The sequence below is a fragment of the Musca domestica genome, unplaced genomic scaffold (assembly GCF_030504385.1).
Source record: "Musca domestica strain aabys unplaced genomic scaffold, Musca_domestica.polishedcontigs.V.1.1 2, whole genome shotgun sequence".
Lineage (NCBI taxonomy): Eukaryota > Metazoa > Arthropoda > Insecta > Diptera > Muscidae > Musca > Musca domestica.
In genome coordinates, this window is record NW_026712249.1 from 6,125,428 (window position 1) to 6,144,272 (window position 18,845).

Here is an 18,845-nt window from a genome sequence, read left to right on the forward strand (position 1 = left end):
CAACTCGTTTGTAAGTTTGTGTGATTATAACAGACAGATGGGCAACGATAAATCGACTCAGAATTTTACGCTGATCCAAAATATATATACATTGTAGGGTATATCATGGGTATTTCGAAGAATTACAAACGAAATGACCAAGATAATATAACCTCCATAAAATGGTGTAGGCCATAAAAAAATCTAAAATAGTTCCTAAAAACCTTAAAAAAATCTCGTTATTAAACCCCATTTTTGATCCTTAAAAAAGTCATTTAGGAAGACCCTCTTATTAGTGCTGACTATAGCTGAAGGTGGTGTCTGGAAAAAAAAAATCAATCCAAGGTGAATTTCCTGCTGTAAATTAAAGAAAACATCAATATAATAACTTTATAGCCTGAGAACAAAGTATGATTCTGGTTTCATATGGTATTGCAACATAATTCCTTGAAGGATCAAACCACCCTCGTCAGAACAAATAATTTCCAATACAATAATTGGAAGTTGCATCCATCCATATGCTAAATATGCTCAATAAAATGTTACTTTATTATCGTTTACGAATTGAAGAGCAATTCCGAAGCTGAAAACGATCAGACGTCTTCGTGCGATTTATTTCGCATTATCAATCCAGCGACAACGGCTTCGTCGTCACTGTCGCCTCGTAAATGATTTACTGGGGAGGATTTCAGCGATGATGATGTCGTTGTCTACGTCTGCCACCTACAACAAATGGCGACGTCATGAAAAACTCACATTCAAGAAAAACACAAACAACAAAACGAAATTGCAGAAATTCGACTTAGAGTGGTGGTAGTGGTAGTAGTATGCCCCAGAGGTAGCATCTAATACAAATGTACCTACTACATACATCCATATGTATGTAGAGACAATGCAAGTAAAATACCTACGAATGTCAGACCATGCAGCCCAGTCAGCTTGCCTGCCAGTCAGCCAGCCATCAAAACGTTTGGTTCACCTACTTCAATGAGTAGCACATTTTTGCTGTGTTCAAATACCTACTCTCGAAGTAGTAGCATTGTTGCTCTTTTTTGATTTTGTTGTATTTTTTGTACATATTTGTGTTTTTTGTTTAGTAAGTTACTTACTTACTTTCGCATTTCGTAGTTAGTGCCTACGTTTAGTGAGGTTAGTTCAGTTTAGTTGAGCAAACGAACGAACGATCGAGCGTTGTTTTTTTGTTGTTGTCGTTGTGATGGTGGTGTGGTGTCGTCGGTGGTCATTGTCGTTGATTTTAATTAAATATTCCTTCCTGTTGTCTTCGTTTTTTTTTTTCTGTGTTATTGTTTTTGTTGATGTTGTTGTTATTATTATTGGCTGTTGTATCCAATTTTTGTTGGTTGTTTGTTTGGTTGGCTGTGGGTTTGTTTCATACTATTTTTGTAGTAAATCGTAAGTTATTCCCAATTGGAAAATGAACTAATTACGAACTATGAATGAATAATAGATAGAGAGAACAGGAGGCTTATATCGCAAAGAAACCTAAATAGAGGGAATCAATTCCATCCTCTTCCACATTTTGTATACCCTCAGACATATGGCTGAGGCCAAAACGAAATGACGGTTTTAGGCCCTTAAAACCCTCTTTGGACCAAATTCGTTTCAGAACATTTGGAGTCGAGTCTGTCCGTCTGTGTGTCTGTTTGGATGGCTTGTGCGCACGATAACTCTCGAAGGGAGTATCCGATTCGGTCCAAACTTGGTACATCGTAATATTTTTGTCAAACTTATAACGAGTTTGGAGGTGGGCAATATCGCCCACTACTTCTGGTACCTCCTACACAAAAGCTCTAAATTTTCCAAAAATATATTGTTTTCCGCAAAGAGAAAGATAATCCGATTTTGCTCTAACTTTGCAAATCTTAATATTTGCATCAGTGTTAGGTCAGATGCAAACATGGACAACATCTGTCCACTACATCAAGTTCCATCCCCCACAAAGGGTCAAAATTTTGCATAATTACAACTCTTATAAAATGTGAATTAATAGTCCGATTGTCTTCAAATTTCACACATCACAATATTTTTATTAGCCATTAGGTACACTCCTTCTGTAACCTCCACCACAAAGGGTCACAATTTTGAATAATCAAAACGATTATAAAATCCGAAATAAACATGTGGTTTCCTTAATAATTTACACATCCCACTATTTTTACTAACACAAGATCTTCAGTGAAGATGGAATGTATCGGTTCACTCCTTCTGGTACCTCCCCCACAAAAGGGCCAACATTTTGAATAATAAAAATCATAAAATGCAAAATTAGCATCCGATTCCATTCAGATTTGGTACATATTCCAATACTTCCAATCAACACAAGATCTGTTATAAAGATGATATAGATCGGACCATTTATTCTGGTACCTCCCCCTCGTCTCTTCAAATTTCATACATACAAACATTTCTGGTAACATAAGATCTGTTGTAAAGATGATATATATCTGCGAATCCATTCTGATACCTCACCAACAAAAGGGTCACAATTTTCAATACTTTTATCTGTCATAAGTTGCTAAACAAGTCAGCGATTCTTAAAAACTTGCTTTATCTCAATATTTCTCCCAACCAGAAACCTGAGATGAATATGGAATATTTTACCCATACCAATATTTATACCCTACACCACAAGGTGGTCGGGGTGCATTTGTTTGTAACAGACAAAAGGAAAAGAGATAGACCCTCAGTTCCTTTTAATGATCTGCATAGAATAACATTTTGACTCGATTTATACATGTCCTTCCGTCCGTCCGTCTGTCCATGTATATTTGCAAACAAAGTACAGGTCGCATTTATTGCCCGATTTAGACGAAATTTTGCACAAATCATTTGTTTGGTCCAAGGAAAAACCCCATTGAAATTGGAGATAATCGGTCAACATTTAGATATAGCTCCGATACATATCATCGTCCGATTTGCCTTTTTTGTGCACCAAAAGTGTAATATCAGTCCAAATACGCCTGAAAATAAGTATACCAAATTTGATCGAAATCGGTTCAGATATAGCTATAGCTCCTATATATATTGTTCATCCGATTTGTTATTTTTGCTATCCGCAGTCTGTAACAACAATATTTGGGGAAATATATCAAACACAGCTCAGAAATACCTTTGCTAAATTTTACCGAGATCGGGTCAGATTTGGATATAGCTCCCATATATAACTTCGTCCGATTTGCCTTTTATTTTGCACCAAACGTGTAATATTAGCCTAAATGGGATGGAATTTGGCATTTACGACCGAATTGAGTCCTGAAGCTAGTATGTCAAATTTGGTGAAGAACGGTTCAAATATAGCTATATATATATATATATATTGTTCATCCGATTTGTTATATTTGTTCCCCATAGCCGTAATATGCACTCCGTAACAACGATATTCAGGGAAATATATCAAATACAGCTCAGAAATATCTTTGCCAAATTTTATTGAGATCGGTTTAGATTTGGATAAAGCTCCTATATATCTTAATCCGATTTCAAGTTAATTGTGTACCAAATGGACAATACAACCCCGAATTGAAAAGATACCAATGTCTCAACATATTCTGCACTTTTTAAATTATAATTATAATCATAGCTTATATGATTTAATTCTCCCAAAAAAACTTTTAATTGTTATGCGAAGCTCTAGGGTATCATGAAGTCGGCCCCGCCCGACTTTAAGACTTTTTTACTGGTGTTATCTGTATTTGATGAAGTATGAAAATGGAATACTTCGGTCGACTTTAACTGGTACATCACACATATATCAACATTTTCTAAAAATGATCAGATATTTCATATAAAGTAAAGGAGGTAGTCGATATTGTTCAAACCTGGCACTTCGCAATATTTACATCGTATTTTTTTGGACCGGCAAAACCGACTGATACCTTTTAACTTGTTTTACCTCAGTTCACTACTTCATTCAGTGGTGCTTAAGTATCTACTTTTATACATAACAAAAGTGCTGAATTAGTGCTCTAACTAGTACCACGCACTTACCCGCCACTTTCCATACAACCAACCAACCTAGTGGCTAGTAGTATTGAATTAGTTGCTATTTCTATGATCATAGAACATAATTCATATTTTTCATATTTTAATATTCTGACTATGCCTACCATTTATTCTAAGCATTAACATATTCGTGGCTTTGAAGGTAGTAAGAATGTGTTTTCCCCCCAAATATTCAATTATGGAAATTTAACGCTGTAATTAAACTATAAAATTACATGAACTTCTTCTTCTGCTTCGCTTTTTTGTGCGTTCGTGATCATAATGTTCGTTCGATGCGAGTTTGGTTTTTAAGGTGTGTTTTTGAGGAAGTAATAACCAGCCAACGAACATTGATTCTTCTTTTTTGTCATATTTGTTTTTTTTTTTTGCCATAACATCCGATTGGCTTTTGTAAAATTGTTTTGTTCAACTCCATTATCGGGGCTAATTTGAAAATCACATGTGTCTTATGTCATTTATTTTTCGAGCGATCTATAAAAGGGAAAAATGGAAATTTTCGCCTAGGTTTTGAGACGCCAGAAAGTTGTTCGGGCGGCATTTCTCATAAAACAACTAAAGGAAAAAATATTAAATGGTCACATATAATTTACATTTGTTTTTGAAAATATTGTAATTATGGCTTAAATATAGTCAATATCCGTTTGACATTTAATAAAAACAATTATGGACATTTTATTACTTAATAATATGTTCAACGTCATTGTGTCGCCATGTTATGGACTTTGGACCACTCCCCAAACGAATGTAAGAGATCTAGCTCTAGGTGGATTCTAGTAAAATTTGACATGTAATTTGTTTGACAATAGTATTAAGTTCGATCATAGAAAAATCAATAATAAAATTAAAATTTTGGGAGATTTTGAGAAAATGTGAAATTCTTAATATTTTTTTTTAATTTAAAAATTGAATTTAACAAAAAAATTAAGCTGAGAAAACAAAAACACTTGAATAATAAAAAATAATTTTTTGATTTATAAATTGTTAATCGTGAATAAACAAGGTTAAAAGTATCATTCGGCTTTGCCGACATACGTATGTATACCTACCCTCAGCCAATGTCAGTTTATTTAATTTAGTTTGACTTATGTAACGATTATTTAAAATTATTGGGGTTTTGCAAAATCTAAAGAAAATCGAACATTTATTTCCAATATTATGGCAAATCAAAATTTTAACCAGAAGCAGTGGACCGACATATTCCATATCTACATTAGATCTGTTGTTCCAAGAAATATTGAGATATACAAAGTTTGCTGAATTTTTAAGGGTTATAATTGTTCTAAAATTTGACCCCAGTGGGGTGATAGGGAGAAATTTTGAGACAAACCAAGTGTAAAATGAATAGCTGACAAGTTTCGCATGTTAAGATATACTATTATTAAAAGTTCTGGCTGATTGTGGGGAAGGTACCAAAAGCAGTAGACCAATATTACCCATCTTCACGGTAAATCTTGCATTGACACAAATATTGGGATGTGTGAAATTTGAGGAGAATCGAATGCTTTTTTATTTTATGAGCGTTTTCTTATTCAAAAATTTGACCCTTTGTGGGGGAGGTACCACAAGTAGTCGGCCAATATTTACCAACTTCACACCAGATCTTGTATTAATATAAATATTGAGATGTGCCCAGTTTGAAAATAATCGAATTCTAATCTCCTGTTTATGAGCTTCATAATCATTTAAAACATTTTTGACCCTTTGTGGGGAAGGTACCAGAAATAGGGGGTCGGTATATCCCATCTTCACAGAAAAATTTGTTTTAGTGAAAATATTGGAATGTGTGAAATTTGAAGAGAATGATATTTCATTTCGGAATTTATTTATTTTGGTTATTTAAAATTTTGACCCGTTTGTGGGGGAGGTACCAGAAGGAGTGGACCGATATATCGCATCTTCACACCAGATCCTCTGTTGATATAATTATTGAGATGTGCTGACTTTGAAAATAATCGGATGCTCATTTAAAATTTTATGAGCTTCGTGGTTATTCAAAATGTGGACCCCCTTGTGGGGGAGATACCAAAGGGAATTGACTGATATGTCCCATCTTCACAGAAAATTTTCTGTTAGTGAAAATATACGGATGTGCAAAATTTTCAGAGAATAAGATTATTATTTCGCATTTTTTGAGAGTTCTGCTTATTCAAAAATTTGACCCTTTGTGGGGAGGTACCAGAAGTAGTCGGTTGATATTTACCAACTTCACAACAGATCATATGTTGATATAAAAATTACGATGTGCCGAGGATTCAAAGAATCGGATGTTTATTTCGCATTTTATAAGCGTTTTGGTTATTCAAAAATTTGACCCGTTGTAGGGGTGATACCAAAAGGAGTCGACCGATATCTACCATCTTCACACCAGATCTTGTGTTAGTGGAAATATTGGGATGTGTGAAATTTAGAGAATCGAATGCTTTTTTCCCATTTTATGAGCTCCATGGATATTTAAAATTTTTACCTTTTGTTGGGGAGGTACCAGAAGGAGAGGACCCATATATCCCATCTTCAGAACCGATCTTTTGTTAATAGAAATAATGTAATGTGAAACATAAGTAGAACCTGATGCTTATTTCGGATTTTGTAAACGTTTTGGTTATTCAAAACTTTGACCCTTTATGAGGGAGGTACCAGAAGGAATGGCCCGATCTCTACCGCCTTTATAACAGATCCTGTCAACACAGGAGCCTAGTCTAAAGGTAATCGGATTTTTATTTCGTTCTTTATGAGTTTATGAATATTCAAATTTTCAACCTTTTGTGGGGGAGGTACCGAAGAAGTGAACCGATATATTCCGTCTGCACACCAGACCTGGGGTTAATAAAATTATTGGGATGTGTGAAATTTGAAGACAATCGGACTTTTATATCACATTTTATAAGATTTGTAATTGTTTAATATTTTGACCCTGTTGGGGGAGGTACTTGATAGAGTGGACGGATATTGTCCATTTTCGCACCTGGCCTTGCACTGATGCAAATATTTGAATTTACAAAGTTGGAGCATTATCGGATTATCGTTCCTCTTTCTGTGCAGAAAATATATTTTTTGAAAATTTCGACATTTTGTGGGGGAGGTACCAGAAGGAGTAAATCCATTTTCGCACCAGACCTTGGGTTAATAAAATTATTGGGATATGTGAAATTTGAAGACAATCGGACTCTTACAACACATTTTATAAAAATTATAATTATTCAAAATGTTGGCCCTTTGTGGGGGAGGTACCAGAAGGATATTGTCCATTCTCGCACCTGACCTAGCTCTGATGGAAATGTTAGTATTTGCAAAGTTGGAGCAAAATCGGATCATCCTTTCTCTTTCTGTGCAATAAAATATTTTCTTTGAAAATTTTGACATTTTGTTAGGGGAGGTACCAGAAGGAGTGGACCGATATTGCCCATCTCTGGACTCGATCTAAGTTTGACAAAAATATAACAATGTACCAAGTTTGGACGAAATCGGATACTCTCTTCGAGAGTTATTGTACACACCAATCAGATATCAGTCAGAAGGACGGACAGCCCTAGAACGATATCAAATGTCCTGAAACGAATTTGGTCTTAGAGAATAGAGACCTCGGGTCTAAAACCGTTATTTCAATGAGCCACCATATCAAATGATATAAACCCTTGGTAGCCATGAGGCAGGGGGTATAAAAACGATTACATTTTTTTAAACAAAATATTGCAGAGGGGTTATAATTTTTGGAAGATTTTAACAAGATGTGGCATTTTTAATTTTTGAAAATTTAAAAAAAGAATTGCACCGAGAAGAAAGCGATCGTGGATTAAAAAAATTGTAATCGTGAATGAAAAATGCAAACGAAAATTTTCCAAAGGCCTTTAATGTGATTTTTTCTTAAGAATGTCTATTAGGCTCTGATAGACTGACAACCGTTAGTTAAATCTTGATCCAAATCAGAGCCAACGTCAACCATGTTCACTGGCAACCAATATCTAAACCACAAAACAAATTCCTTCACACCATGTCCAAGATTCGATTTTCCAAGTAGCAACCTGCCGTTGCTGAGTAGTTTTTCTCCGAAAGGCCCAGAACTAATGAAATTCCATGAAGTCGCAAGTTAATTGAAAACTCTTTACCACCAACAACAGCAGCAACAACAACAACAACAACAAAACATTGAACGGTATACATCAAACCACCGTTTTATTAATGGGAAAAACAAGTGAATGACATGAGAAAATGGAAAAATTCCCACTAAAAGAAGAAAAAACAACTCCACACAGAGAGAGCGTTTAGGTTTTTGTTGGTTGTTTTTTTTGGAATGCTGGTGGTGCTTGCCGCCCGGCCTCAGGGTGTTTTGCATAAAAAACAAATAAATTTACAGTTGGGCCACTTAAATGTGGGTGAATGTCGGCGGGCCCGATGACAGAAGACTTGATGGACTTGGACTTTGGTGGAAGGCAGGCAAAAGAGTTTGGTTTGAGAAGATGGAGAAGTCTCCTCGTCATCATTCAATTGCCGTTTAACAAGTGAAGCGAGTGAGCGTTTGAGTCAAGCAGAAACACTTGTGATCGCCATGAAAGCCTTATTCCGAAAAATACAGTTGCAGTTACAATTTAAATTAGCATTTAAATGTGGGAACTTTTTATTCCCAGAGCGAAACAAAGAAGAAGAAGAGTTGTTTATATAATTGTTTTTTTTTTCTGCTTCTTTTTCTCTTTCAGTTAATGCCGAAACGAACCTTAAGAACGACATCTAACACCACCACCAAACCCCGCCACGATGAAGAGACACACACCCGCGCATATTCCACAAAGATCAACTCTAACAACAGCAACAACAACAAATTCTTACAATACAACACATGTTCAACAGACACCTCCCTCGTTTAGTGGGAGCCTGGCCCGAAGTAGAGCAGAGCTCCCAGTTATTGAATCACCTACTACAGTGCTAAGCAAACAAACATCTAGCAATAGTTACAAAGAAGCAGAAGAGACAGACGAAGAACCGCTCATTGTGGCCGTGGCCAAGAAAAAAAGTACAACACAACCGCTGGATGGCCAGCAACAACAAGGAACATTAAACAAGTCGAGGAGGGCAAGGTCGTCCGCGGCAGCCTTCTTCTGGTCACGATGGTCACAACACTGGAGCCAACTGAAGCCATCGACAGCCGCCTGCGTTTCGGCATTTCTTTTGCTCTCAACGACATGTTCCTTATGTTCGGCCTCCTTGTGTGACCCCCAAAGCTGGTGGGATCCCTACAAGGATAAATGCATTCCTTGCACTGTGTGCCAGGGCGACATGATACCGCTGAGACCGTGTCAAATGCATCGTGACACCGTTTGTGGTTCGATATATGATTTGAAAATCGATTGGGTGGTGCTGGCGAAAACCGAACCCAATTGGAAGGAGGTAAGTTGGGGGGAATTTTTTTAAAAGAAATATATATGCAAGAAAATTTGTATAGAAGGAAATTGACGGTAAACAAATTATGGAGGGTAAAATGGATTCTACATGAAAAGATTCCGAATTCCAATTAAGGGTAAAAAATATATGAAATCGGGGTTTACCCTTATATATATGGACTATACCAAAAAGCTGATCATCATAACCCATTTCTTGGACAAATGACTCTTGAAGCAATGCGGAGATCTTCTGGAACGAAGTTTTCAAAACTCTATATTAAATGTTGAGAAATATATCTCGAAATATTGGGGTCACTTTTATATATTATAAAGGCTATATAAGGGCCTTAAAAAACATTTGATTCAAGAAACAGAAACTCCTTTGGGGTTTTGATCGACAAGAGTCCGCTTAGAAATTTCCAAAACCCAAACTGGCTATTGGAGAGAAATATTATAAGATTTATTTCAGTGAATCCAGAAAAGTGCAAAATTTGTCAAAAAAAAAAAAAAAAAAAATCATTTTTTTTATGAACCACAAGGGATGATATTTTTTTATGGTACATATTGACCCTACAAACATTTTTTGTTCAGAGGCCCTCCATGAAATTCGATCTAGAATATTTTTCCTTTAGCACTTTCCCCAAAAAATGATGTTTTAAGGAAGATTTTGGCTCAGAATGGAAACGTGTTTAATTAGCAGCCAAAAACGGAAACTCATAAAATTCACTTGCTAAGTACAAATTTCGAATACAATTTTCATAAAATCTATTATACCCAGATCAATGGTTTATTCTGAGACTTATAGTAAAATTTGGTGTAGAATATTTCTTCCTTTGGCACTTTTTGCCTAGAACGAAATTTTATGTTACTTTCATGCCTCAAATCGAAAAAAGCACTTGGGAAATATTCATCAAAAAATTAGAAAATATTTTCGGCCTTTTTTGACAACATTGATGCAAATATTTTCTAGATATCGAATGGGAATATAAACTTCTTTTCTTAAGTGACTTACAGTGAAATTCGATGACGATTAATTTTGTCCTTGACGTCATTTCTCTAAAATGATGCTTTGTACGAGAATTTTCCATGAACTCACATTAAGTACGGCTTTAACCCTTAAATGTGTTTATAATATTTTTAATTCAATGAATTCATAGCTTTTAGGTAAGATTTGGACTTTTGATATATTCGGGGACCTATGGTAGAACTTAATAAATTTGTAGAATATTTTGCTTCAATCCCCTTTAAGACACAATTTAAATCATATATTGGAAAAAGGGCAAAAAGACCCATTTGATTCTCGCTTCCAGATTAAAATTTTCCACAACAATAATCCCCATTTTCCTATCAGCAATATTGCCGAAAGCACTATATATTCAAAATGCGAGGATTCTAAGGAATCTTTAGCCGAAAATTTCGAAAAATGTGGAAGAAAAGGCTACGTGCCCCCTCTATTTAGGTTACTCTGTAATATAAATTTTCAAAACGCAGATATATATGTCCTCTAATTTTAGCTCTTCTTTTATAATTCTTTTGTTGATTAGAAAAAAGAGCTAATAGTATTAGAAGTTCTGCCCTGCAGAGATTTTTGGGGTTTTAGTGGATTTTGGGTTTCAGATGAATGTCTATATTGAAGTCAAGATGATCGAGAGGAACTTTGGAAAGGAAAGCAGCTTCAATATAAAAAATGTGGATGTGATCAAAAAATTGGTAGAGTCCAACAGAAGTAGTGGGAACAGGATCCGGCTTCCCTCCGAATTTGTAATTTTTGGTGATTTTTTATACCCACAGCCATATGGCTAAGGGGGTATGCATCACTTGATACGGCAAAAAGGTGCGTCGTCAAAATAACGGTTTTTGGCCCTAAGTCCCTTTGGGCCAAATCCGTTTCAGGACATTTGGAGTCGATCTAGGGGTGCCTGTCCTTCCGTCTGTCTGTTTGGCTGCAACTCTCAAAGGGAGTATCCGATTTGGTCCAAACTTGGCACAACGTTATATTATTATCAAACTTAGATCAAGCTCAAAGATGGGTAATTTCGGTCCAATTATTTGGTACCACCCCCACAAAAGGCCAAAATATTTAAAGAAAATAATTTACCTCATAGAAAGAGATAGGATCATTCGATTTAGCTTCAAATTTGTAAATTCTTATATTTGCATCAGTGCTATGTCATGTGCGGAGTTGGAAAATATCGGTCCACTACATCATGTACCTATCCCATAAGGGGTCAAAATAATTATAACTCCTATAAAATGTAATGTAAGAATCAATACTTTCATCAGCACAAGATCTGCTGTAAAGAAGGTAGAGATCGGACCATTTCTTCTGGTACCTGCCCCACAAAAGGTCAACATTCTAAATAACCAAATCGATCGTAAAATCCTATTCCCTTCATATCTCATACATCCTGTTGGCAAAACCGACTGATAAATTTAAATTGTTTTTTTTATACCCTCTAGGAAGGAAGCTAAGATTTTTCATAGAGTTGTCTTTTGTCTGCCGTCAGGTCAAATTCGGAGATGGGCTATATCGGTCCATGATATCAAATAGCCCCATATAATGGTACCCCATATACCCGGTGATGATTTTAGCTACACTTTTCAATGCAATTATCTGAAAATTTACAAAAGAAGTCATTTTTAAGTATTTTACCCCTGGAGGTGAATTGCTTTTAGGTCCATGATATCGTATAGCCCCCACACAACGGACCCCCTTAATATTCGGTATTTTGATGATTTTAGAGACTTTATTCACCGGAATTGTTTTTTTAACTTCCCATTTAACGTTCTAATGTGTACTACGGCCTATGACAAAAATTGCGTATTCAGGACCACGTCTTCGTATAGCCCCCATATAACGGCATCTCTCTGTATTCGGTATTTTGATGATTTTAGCGACATTATTCACCGGAATTGTTTCAAATTTCATATTTAAAGTCTCTAATGTTTACCACAGCCTGTGACAGAAAATTGTCTATGCAGGTCCAGGTCTTCGTATAGCCCCCATATATCGGTACCTGCCTATTTTCGGTATTTTGATGATTTTAGATACTTTCATTGTTCATCGGATTTTTTTTTTCAAGTTTCGTATTTGAATATTGTAATGGCCTATGAAAAAAGTTACCCATGCAGGCATATAGACCCCAATATAAAGACGATTTCCTATATCCGGTGTTTTTAAGATTTTAACAGAATTTTCACGGAATTAATTTTTAGAACAATGTTGGCTTGTTTGTTCAAAATACCATAGTATTTTGTTGTTGCAAAATGGTCAGGCTTAATCCCTTTATTCTCGTTTTTACAATTAATTTTTTGAAAATTTCCAAATTCGTTCCAAATGGTGGAGGATATTCAAAGTACGGCACGGCTGAACTTACTACTTTTTACATATTTTTTTTCTTATTAATTTTGAAGAAGAAATCCTATATCCTTAACCTGGAATCTTGATAGCCAAATTTTCTGGTATTTTTTTATTTTTAAATATTTTCTTTGAATATTAATAAATTTTTGATCGTTTCCCTTTTTTTATTTCAGAGGCGAAAGTTTGATGGTTCCGATTATGGATTAGACCACCATCAGTTGACTGCCGAACAATTGCAGCAGCTGCAGGATGAAACGGATCCCATGGATTGGCAGACGGCAGCCTTATTTTTGGCCGTTTTGGCCTGTCTGCTGTTTTTCATTGTGGCCGCCTGTATTCTGGTGCATCATATGCGGCAGTGGCGACGCATGGAACGTAGATTAGATCAAGGTAAGTTCTTATAAAAAAATTTAAAGCCTTACCCGGCGACCTCAAGGAGAACCCCCCTCCATCACATACATACAATGTTATGAAATCTCTAATTGTTTATGCACAAGGCATAGCAGGAATGCTCACGTTTCTACTCGCTTGGTGTAGGGACAATGATTTGGGTGTATGGAGTAACCATTGTGTGTTGTTGTTGTTTTTTCTTACGATGTGATCAATCCTTGTGATCACGTTTCCATTCTATACCTTTCTTTTTTTTAATTCTTTGATTTGAAATTCCATGCATAACCACTGGCCAAACAAACAAACAAACGAGAGAGAGAGAGCCGTGCGACATGCTACAAGAAAACAAGAATCCATTCTTGTTCTTCGTTTGTGGATTTGGTTTTCAAAACCGTAAATGGCAAGTGCCGTCAATCATACCTCTATGGCCATGCTTTGCTCCCCGATAACATTCGGTTTTCGAAATTCATTAATATTATGGATTTGTTAGTCTTGGCAACCTGAATACCAAGATAATGCGGCATAATTCCCTGAAATATTGGGCAACACGTACGCATAAAATTGGTCTTGACTTTTCACAATTGGCTGTCTGGCTCCTTTTGTTCTTTTATGTTTGATGGGGGCTGGCTACTGTTCGGCATGTACAATAAATTCAAAAAAATAATAAAAAATAAAAATAATTTTCAAAATCCAACAATAAACATGAAATTTTAAAATCCTCAACCATTTATGGTTTTATGATTTGGAAGTCAGAAGAAGAATTTTATGCTGCATAAATGTGTTTAGATTTTTCCATCTTTCTTCCGATTTTATGATGCCATTCACATAATGCTAATCCCCCAAGTCTGTCCTTGGAAGTGATAAATATTCATGTAGTTTTTATGTTCTCGTCTTTGGGGTCATTTATGTGGACAGAATGGAATGGGACGAGGAGGCTACATTTGATAAACAACAAATTCTTAGGCTTCTGAATGCCATCTTCTATTCTCCTTCAGATTCAAATCATGGTCGTTTTTCTGCAAAACCAAAAAAAAAAAAATCCAAAGACACAAGTCAACTGTTTCTGATTAAGACTACTAATGAGCCATTCGATGAAAGATTGTCGTTCTGCAAAACCATTCCTCAGGGTTCATTAAATGTTTTGGTCTCGCAACATAGACAGGCGGGTGTTCGTCTCCATGGCATAAAAAAAACATGTTTATGATTTTCTTTTGCATAATTTTTTTCTTTTAAAGAGAAAACAAGAAGCATAATCATAAAACAAATCGCCATAACAATGAAATGGACATAACATCAACATTTGTCTATGTTGGAGGATAAAAATACAGGGTCTGACATTCATCAAGACAATAGCTTAATGTTACCTCACGGAATTCCGAAAACAAGTGGGCTATGGAAAAAACTAAGGTTGTCTGCCCCAAAGAAAGTAAAATACAATTTTTCAGACAAATCGATTGGAAAATATGGCCAAGATCCTTGAAATTACTAAAACCAGGGCTATACCAAAAAAACGGGCCTATGTTTTATACAATTTTTTCTAGTTGAGTTGCTACGTAAGAAAAACTCCAAAAAATTGCTAAATTAAAGAAATACGTCAGAAATACTTAAAGTCGGTGTTTGCCTTAGGTAGGTACCACCGACGTAGTCAGGGGAAAACATTTCTGGCACAGAAATTTTTAGATATTTTTTGGTAATAATGGACCTATAACCAATTTTTTAAACCAACGATTCTTGAAGTTATCCAAAACTCTCTAAAAATTTAATATATATTTTTCAAAATATAAAGAGCCCTTTTTATATGGTCCAGGCTATATAAAGGCTATACAAATTTGGACGGAAACTCTTTTGGGGGTTTGATCTTTTACGGGAATGCTATCCAATCCTCTTGTAATATTTAACACCCAAACTGCCTATTAGAAGAAAATTGACAGCGAATTAAGAAAAAGTGCTAAATTGTTCGAAATTAAAAAAAAATGTTTTATTTCCACCCTTAATGATGATGTACAGGATGAGATGAAAAAACTGCAACCCACTTCAAACTACTCTCATTTCTAAGTCACTCGTCCGACAGCTGTTAAGATTATTCCAGTGACAGCTCATTATATTGTTTACAAGCTTAAAAAAGCATTTTGGTGAGAATTTTCCAGAAAAAAAGTTATTCGTGATGGAATTCAAGCGTGATAGTGTGATTTCTTTATATTTGGCTGGAAAACCACAAGTGGCTATCGTTAGAGCTATCGTCCAGCATTTAAATGTGAATAAATCTTTCACTCGCTCGTTACGGTGATACTGGTAGCGTAGCTCGACGTCAAGGAAGTGGACGGCAGCAAACAGCAACATCAGCAGAAATGGTTCGAAAAGTAAAGAAGCGACTTGATCGAAACCCGTGTAGCTTCGCTTGGACGAAAGTGGTGAATTACCAAATTTGGTTTTCTCCGATGAAAAAACATTCGTTGTCCAGCAGTTTGTAAACAAATAAAATAATCGTGTTTACTTGCCCAAGAGGTCAGCTGAAAATGTGCACCTTCGGTTGGCCACCAGAACTCAAGCGCCGTCCATGGTGATGGTATGGGCCGCCATAACAACCGATGATCGCTCTCCGCTCATATTAATCACCCGTGGCATCAGAATAAATGCCGAAAATATTCTGGAGGGTGTACAGTGTTGCCCATATTCGACGGACCCATCTGGCAACGCCATAACTTTTGACAGAGATGTCATATCGCTTAATGACATACCGCGTTTGAAGCGTAAGTCCAAGCAGATTTTTACCATGAACCAATACACGCCACGCGAGGGCTCTGAAATAGTTGAAATTTACATTCAACAGAAGAAGTCAATTGTGAAAACTCAACGTGCTTTTAAAACATTAAAAAATGTGAGAAGTGCGCCTTCTAAGAACACCATTAAGCGTTTATACGAAAAATTGTCGACTGGTAAGGCTCTTTTTAATCCGAAGAGGCCATATAAAAGTCGACCAAGGCGATCGGCCGAGAATATCGCTGCCGTACGAGCCAGTGTTGAGAGGTCCCCAAGAACATCCCAAAAACGCCGTTCTCAGCAGTTGGGCATGGCTCAGTCCACTTTACAACGGATTATTCGCATTGATTTGCATTTGTTCCCGTACAAAATTCAATTGACGCAAAGAATGTTGCCTGCGGACAAGCCTCGTCGATTGGATTTTTAAAAAAAACAAACATGGGTCCGTCGAATATGGGCAACCCTGTATTAAAGCCTTGGGCATGCAAACCTTGAACATTCCAACAGGGCTGCTGAGTCCATCGCACTCAGCACGCGCCACCCAAGAATGGAGAACCAAATTAGGTTCCTCGCTTAATTTCCTGCGCAAATCTCCGGATATCAATCCGTCGGACTATTGTGTCTGAAGTATTTTGGAAATCAAGGTTGACACTAAAAATACCCAAGTGTCGATCATCTAAACTTATTCTAAAATTTGATGCTATTTCCGACATTTTTTGTTCATTCAATAAAATTTAAAAAAAAGTAAAATTATGGCCTTTGACTTTTTTGCAGTTTTTTATCTCACCCTGTATATGGTCATAGTCTGTAGTACCCATTAGTGCCATAAAAGCAATTCCGTTGAATAATGTCGCTAATATCATCAAAATACCGAAAAATAGGGAGGCACCGTTATGTGTGTGGCATACAAAGACGGGAATATTCATAGAAAATTTTATGTCGTAGGTTGAAGTCAAATCATCAAAAAACCGAAAAGTGAAACCCTCCATATAACGGTACCTCCCAATTTTCGGTATTTGATGATTTTAGTGATGTTATTCAGCGGAATTGTTTCAAATCTCGTAGGTGAACGTATACCTGCATAAGTAATTTTTCGTCACAGGAGATCTTCCAAAACGGAATTTGAAACAATTCCTATATCAAAATGTGTACAGACATGATCTGCCAACTATCAAAAAAGACATGTGATTAACTGACAGATGGACGGACAGTTACACAGACAGACAGACGGATATCGTTAAATCGGTTTAGCATTTTACGCTGATTAAGAATATATGTACTTTGTTGGGTTTGACATGAAGATAGTACAGTGGAGGGTATAAAAGTGGAATTATGAAATGATTTATATATTCTTCCTGCGTTTATAATATTTGAATAATCTCTTTTTAGAGCTGTAAGGTGTCACAAAGTACAACAGAAGGGCATTTATGATTCAGTAAAAACTACTAAACATGAAATTTTCTTCTCACAAGTTCGATGTTTCCCACGCATCCTAAAAAACTAGAATATTTACAACAAAGGTTACAACAATTCTTTTCTTCAGAAAAATTCTACTATTTTTAGTTTCCAAATCCTCATTAATTATCCTCCATTCCAAGACAATGGCAAAGACACATCAATCATTAAAATAATACCCATTGAACAACAACGACAACTACAAAATGAGTGATCCAAAATCCATTCATAAAAACTTAGGAGGATGAAGAAAATGAAGGTGGATTAGGGCGAAAAGAAAAGATGTTCTGGCAGATGTAAAAACTATGACCAAACGACCAAAATCAACAATAACAAAAACAAAACTCAAATCCGAAAAAAACACATGTTGCTGTCCTCCTCAACATCTTGTTGGCGGGTTGATGTGTTGGTGTTGTGTCGCCACCGGTTGGTTGGTTGCCTGGTTGTATGGGGTTGTATCATAAATTTTGGCAAATACATGGCGACTTCTCTGGTATTGACAAGCCAACTTAATATTGTTTGTCTGAGCATTTTGTTTTTCAAATTTATGGTCATAAAAGCTGCACTACTTCCAAATAGCTCGGCTAGGTAGGGGCAGCTATTTGGCCATGATTTTGATAGTTTTTTTTTCGAAAATTTAAAAATGAAGATCATCCAATTCAATAAATTATGTGTGACTTGCCAATTGATTTTTACGACGACAAGGCAAAGTTGTATTTTGATTTGGATCAATGTTTTTCCATTGTTTTTTTTTTTTTTTTTTTTGGAAAACTCGCGTGGGATGGGGAAAACATGCAACTGTTGTCATTTCATTGTCAAAACAAAAATTATTGGATGTAGAAAAGAGAAATATATTGTGGAAAGTGATCTCAAGGAATTACAATGTAACGCGGCTAAATTAACTATATTCTTGAAAAAATAAAATTTAGGAGCAAATTTGTATGTGTCGTTTCATAAGGGAATCAATATTTCAACATTACGGAATTGTAGTTTTCTGTGAAAAAAAATTAATAAAAAAAACAAGTAAAAAAGCTGTAAGTTCGGCCGGGGCGAACTTTGAATACCCTCCACCATTTGGAACGAATTTGGCAATTCTCAGAAATAATAAAATCAGTTATTTAAAAAACAATGTCGCTAAAATCATCAAAATATTGAATATCGGGAGGTACCGTTATACGGGGCCTATACGAAAATGTGGACCGGCACAGACAAATTTCTGTCGTAGGCTGTAGTATCCATTACGAACTTCAAATACCAAATTTGAAACAATTCCGGTGAATAATGTCGCTAAAATTATCAAAATATCGAATATCGGGAGGTACGGTTATATGGCGGCTATACGAAGACGTGGACCAGCACAGACAATTTTCTGTCGTAGGCTTTAGTATCCATTACGAACTTCAAATACCAAATTTGAAACAATTCTGGAGAATAATATCGCTAAAATCATCAAAATATTGAATATCGGGAGGTACCGTTATACGGGGCCTATACGAAGACGTGGA

At 36.0% G+C, this 18,845-nt stretch overlaps 1 protein-coding gene and 1 long non-coding RNA gene across 3 annotated transcripts in view; one reads left to right on the forward strand and one right to left on the reverse strand.

Moving 5' to 3' along the window:
* The window catches only part of LOC131802165 (uncharacterized), a 106,589-nt gene that overhangs the window by 50,665 nt on the left and 37,079 nt on the right, over positions 1–18,845 (reverse strand). The gene's annotated exons all lie outside the window — the stretch shown is intronic.
* Positions 1–18,845, forward strand: part of LOC101888223 (tumor necrosis factor receptor superfamily member wengen) — a 71,309-nt gene that overhangs the window by 28,743 nt on the left and 23,721 nt on the right. For both annotated transcript variants that reach the window (XM_059121728.1, XM_059121729.1), the window contains 2 exons: positions 8,694–9,381; positions 12,909–13,125. In XM_059121728.1, coding sequence (XP_058977711.1) covers positions 8,752–9,381; positions 12,909–13,125 — 847 coding nt within the window. In that variant the 5' untranslated portion in view covers positions 8,694–8,751. The remainder of the gene's footprint in view (positions 1–8,693; positions 9,382–12,908; positions 13,126–18,845) is intronic.